At 51.1% G+C, this 4904-nt stretch overlaps 1 protein-coding gene across 1 annotated transcript; it reads left to right on the top strand.

The window, feature by feature from the left end:
* Nucleotides 1-279: 279 nt before the first annotated feature.
* Nucleotides 280-1350, top strand: LOC149337636 (uncharacterized). Its single transcript, XM_089554475.1, has one exon. The coding sequence runs from the start codon at nucleotides 346-348 to the stop codon at nucleotides 1348-1350; it is 1005 nt and encodes a 334-aa protein (XP_089410601.1). The 5' UTR covers nucleotides 280-345.
* Nucleotides 1351-4904: the final 3554 nt, after the last annotated feature.

Raw genomic sequence — 4904 nt, 5'->3', positions numbered from 1 at the left:
CGTATTCACTAGACGCACCTTTGTTCTTCCCAAACAATCGAGCCGGCATTCGAGCTTCCGGCCACCGAGCGTGACGGACGCAGGATCACGAGCTCCGGCGGAGCGGCGATAGCGGCACTTGCTGGCCGCGGAAACAGGTTTGCCGACGCAGATCAGGAATACGAAATTGTTTTGCCTACCCTGCCTACAGGTCGCGTTGTTCTTAACGCGGTGTTTCTTCACGGAGACGTGAGAGCGAGTCCCCACAGGGTGGAAGATTTTCGGGATGCCCTGGCCAACGCTGGTGCGCTCCCCGACGTCGTGGCGTTGGGGGCGTATCAGATTAACCACGTTTGGGCGGTGACGATGAGCACCTCAGAAGCTGCGAAGAAACATGCTGCCTGCGAAGAGCTACAAGTGAAAGGGCGCCGGCGCATTATTTTCGACCCTGAAGATCAGCAGGTAAAGCTGCGCCTGCATTGGATGCTGCACGGTGTGGCGGACGACGACATCCGGACTGCTTTCGCGGCGTTCGGCAACGTGACGGAGGTGACGCGGGAGCGTTGGCGGGTCCAAGGCTTGAAGGAGAAAGGCTCGACCACCAGGACCGTGCTACTGAAGTTGAAGCCGGGAATTAAGGTGGATGATTTGCCACACCAGGTCCGAGTAGCCGGTGAGCTGGCCCTCGTTGTTGTTCCTGGGCGACCGATGCAGTGCCTGCGTTGCCACGGCACGGGTCACGTTCGCCGCGACTGCAAGGTGTCCAGGTGTTCCCTGTGCAGGCGCTACGGACACGTGGACGCGGACTGCGTCCGTACCTACGCGTCAGCTACCGGGCTCGGAAAGGGGAACGACATTGCGGAACTCATGGACATCGCCGAGGCGGAGGAAGCAGCCACTGGTACGGACGAGGCGGGCAAGTCGGCTTCCACGCTTGCGACGTCTGGGACTCCCAGGGATGACACCAAAGCGGCCGACGAACCAGAGAGCCAACAGCCGACGGGAGGCTCCCTCGGCGTCTCCAAAGAGACGTCAGAGAACGGGGCGTGCCCATCAGAGCCCGTAGTCGTCGAGGGAAAGGACCTGAACGAGGACCACCACGAGAATACCGGCGCCCGCACAACAAGCGTCACGCCCCCCGTTACCACCCCGGCGAAGCGTACCCATGACCAGGCCAGCCCCGAAGGGGACAAAGTGGTAGCACCCGGCGTCGAGGAGCCCCCTGCAAAGACGACTCAAGCCCGGCGTTCGTCGTTACGGCCACGCCCAAACCATGCGGCTGACAAACGGTACTCCTCCGCAGGCAAGGTACTACTCGAGAAGACTGATGTTCTTGCGCCGGATGATACCGGCCGCAACAGTGGCGTCTAGCTGCGCGCTAGACGTGGAAGGTAAGCACCATGCTGTTTGTTCCTTCCTCTTGCGTAAGAATGGCTCCCGCCTCCGCCTTTAGAGTCGCTACATTGAAAGTGAGGGGCCTGGCGGCAAGGAAAAAACAAGGTAAGGTGTACCGACTTATTACGGAGCGCGAGATAGATGTATTGGCCGTGCAGGAGACGAAAGTGGACGGCAACGAAGGAACCGACAGCATGGTGCGACGTTTCACGACTAGATTTTATGTTGTCGTCAGTCAAGCAGTGGGAACATCGGCTGGCTACGTGCTTTTTGTAAAGAAGATGCCGGGGCTAGAGGTGCAGGCTTATTTTTCGTGTGTGTCTGGCCGGTGTATTGTGCTTGATTTTTGTCTGAACGGCACTGAGTGGCGCATTGTTACCGTGTACGCGCCGAATGTGGTTGAGGAAACGGTTGCCTTTTTCCAAAGCCTCCAAGAGCGCCTTTGCACGGAGAGGCGGCCCATTGTATTAGGCGACTTCAATTGTGTTCTTAATGCGCGCGATAGGTCAAGCATCCGGGGGTTTCGAGCACTGAAGTGTTGATGCGAATGATCGAGAACGGAAACCTTGAGGATGTGGCTGAACTTATTGAGGGTGCGCGGACAGTGCAGTTCACTCATTTCCAGGGCTCAAGCCATGCACGGCTGGACCGCATTTACGCATCAGTCGACCTTGCCCCTGATTGCAACCATTATGAAGTTGTGGGAGCCTCCTTCTCAGACCACTGTTTAGTTGAGTGCTGCCTGGGAAGTGTGAACCGAAGCAAGGCATTTTCGTAGGAAATGTGGAAGCTAAACAACACGCTTCTTCACGACGAAATCTACTGCAGAGCAGTAAAGGATGAAATAGGGAAAATAAACCCGCGCAAGAACCTGAAGATTTGGCAACAGTGGGAGCTAAGTAAAGAATCTTTAAAAATCAAATCAGTAGAAAGGGCGACATGTATTCGTTATAAGGAAAAACAAGACGAAGCTGAGCTAAGGGCACTGCTTCAAACGCTGATGAAGCAAGAATGCAAAGAGCCTGGGAAATGGATAGAAGATGTCAGGAAAACAAAACAAAAGATAGAGCTTATCGAAGAACGGCGTTATCGCGGAGGACTAGTGAGGGCAAGGGCAGAAGACACAGCTGCTGGCGAAGCGCCATCGAAACGTGCTCTTGGTCTAGAAAAAGTGCGCGCTGAAAGAAATCACATCGATAAAATAGAATGGGGGGGGGTATCTTATCGGCAGACATTGACCACATCAAAGAAGCTTTTAATGAATACTACCAGAGGCTTTTTTCATCGACTCCTGTAGACGCAGTAGCCTTTACGCATCAGTTTCTTGGTGCAATGACACGGCCTGACGAAGAAAGCAAAAAGAAACTGGAACTAGCAATAACTCAGAGCGAGGTAGAGCACGCGATAGATCAGTTAAACCTAGGAAAATCACCAGGACCAGATGATTCAGTGCGGCATTTTATAAAGAATTTAAGAACGAAATTGCCCCAGTGCTGAGTACAATTTTCAATGAAGCCTATGAACTAAACATATTGCCTCCGTCTTTTGGGATCTCCCATACAGTGCTCATACCTAAAACGGATGATATAGAGAAATTACAATTGGTTACAGCGTATCGACCCATAGCACTCACTAATGTGGACTACAAAATTTTTATGAAGGTTTTGGCGCGAAGACTGCAGACAGTGATATCGGATATTGTTGGACCCCACCAGACATGAGGAATCAAAAGGCGCTCAATTTTTTCCAACATTCACAAAGCGCGCAGTGTGCTTGAAAGCTGTAACGACATCAATGGGCGAGTAGCGATGTTTCAGATTGATCTCGAAAAGGCATTTGATTGTGTTTCCTATGAAATTTTGTTTACCGTTTTAGACCATGTGAACGTCGGTTCAGGTATCCGTAAGGGTGTAGCCCTGGCGTATCGAAACTGCACGACAAGTCTGGGGGCCCCCGTTAGCGTGCAGCGTTTGTGCGTCAGGGCTGCCCCCTCAGCCCTCTCTTGTTTTGTATTTACATCGAAACGCTGTGCATGAAAATCATACAAAAGAATAGTATTAATGGCTTTAGGTTACAAGCAGCTGAAGTTAAGCTGCTGGCCTATGCAGATGACGTTGCAGTATTTACGGTTGATCAGGGGAGCATAAGTGAAGCTGTCGGGTGTGTACGCGCGTTCAGCGAAGTCACAGGTAGCGGGGTTAACTTTTCCAAGTGCCTTGGGCTCTCGCATGGATGGTGGCCATCCCACCCGGACCATTTCGCCAACGTACCGTGGGTGACGACCCCGGGCAATTATTTGGGCGTTCCGCTCGATGCTTATCGCGATAGCGAGGAGTATTGGAAAGAGAAAACTAAAGGCGCACGTGACCGAGCTGGGAAATGGAAAGGCACCAGCCTTTCAATTTCCGCTAGAGCTACAGTCTGCAATCTTTTTTTTATTAGCAAACTCTGGTATGTGATGCAGGTTTTGCATTGCTTGCGTGTGAACGTTCAGAAGCTACACAGGGTTTTTGCAGTTTTCATATGGGCGTCCGAATGGGAACGTTGTAGCAGAACGAACCTGTTCCGGCGGGTAAAAGATGGAGGGCTAGGGCTAGGGCACCTCTTTTTAAGGCAGCTGGTGAACCGTTTTTTGTTTTTTCGCGACGTCACAGTTCTTGCGCACCGTTCTTGCGCACCGTGTGCCAAGTGAAGCTGCGGCGATTGCTGCCGGAGTTTGTGGTATCCACAGAAGAGCTCTCTGGTAGAGCTTTTGGTTACTACAAAGAGATTGTAGCAAGCGTTCGGTTTCTTTCGACACGTTTTTCCACCGATTATTTCTGGAAAAGTAAACAGAAAACGTTGAACAATGATCTTTGTGATATTGTTTTCCCAGAGCCCATGTACAGGGCCTTGTACAGTGGAGGCCCGGGAGGGGATGTTTTAAAAAGGGTGAAGAAAATGCAGGTGCCACCAGGAGTAAAGACTGTTTTTCAAGTTACACACCGGGACGTTACCAGTTAAAAAGTTTCTGGAGGGAAATGATTTATTTTTACCGTGGGGATCGAACTGCTTAATTTGTAAACAGCCTGAAACAATAGACCATGTTTTTTTGCATTGCTGGGAAGGGGTTTATTTTTGGGACGTGTTACAAAGGACCATAAAGAAAGAGCTACCACTTGACGCGCACAGAATTTGCTATTTAAGCACTGATAATGAGGATGGGGCACCTTTTGATCTCATAATGCTCTTGGGCCTCCACTATATATGGCGCTCCAGAATGGCAGGCTACCATTGTGACAAAGACGCACGACCGGTCCGAATTTATTTTCGTGAAAGCATGGACTGGCTTCTTGCAAACCAAAAAGCAGCTGCGGAGCCTCCCGAGTGGCTCTCAAGACTAGAGCCGTTGTGTATGTTGCGGCAATTTTAAGCTGACGAAGCCAGTCTCGTGCTGGCTGACCACGACATTGTCGTATGTATATAGCGTTATGTGTATTTTTGTTGTGTAATGTTATGAGCCAAAGCCAGGCAATATAGAAAAAAAAGCT

The sequence above is a fragment of the Amblyomma mixtum genome, chromosome 7 (genome assembly GCF_055824585.1).
Source record: "Amblyomma mixtum isolate Tamu chromosome 7, ASM5582458v1, whole genome shotgun sequence".
Taxonomy (NCBI): Eukaryota; Metazoa; Arthropoda; class Arachnida; order Ixodida; family Ixodidae; genus Amblyomma; species Amblyomma mixtum.
Note: the sequence above shows the minus strand (reverse complement) of the source record. Positions and strands in the feature narration are given on the sequence as shown.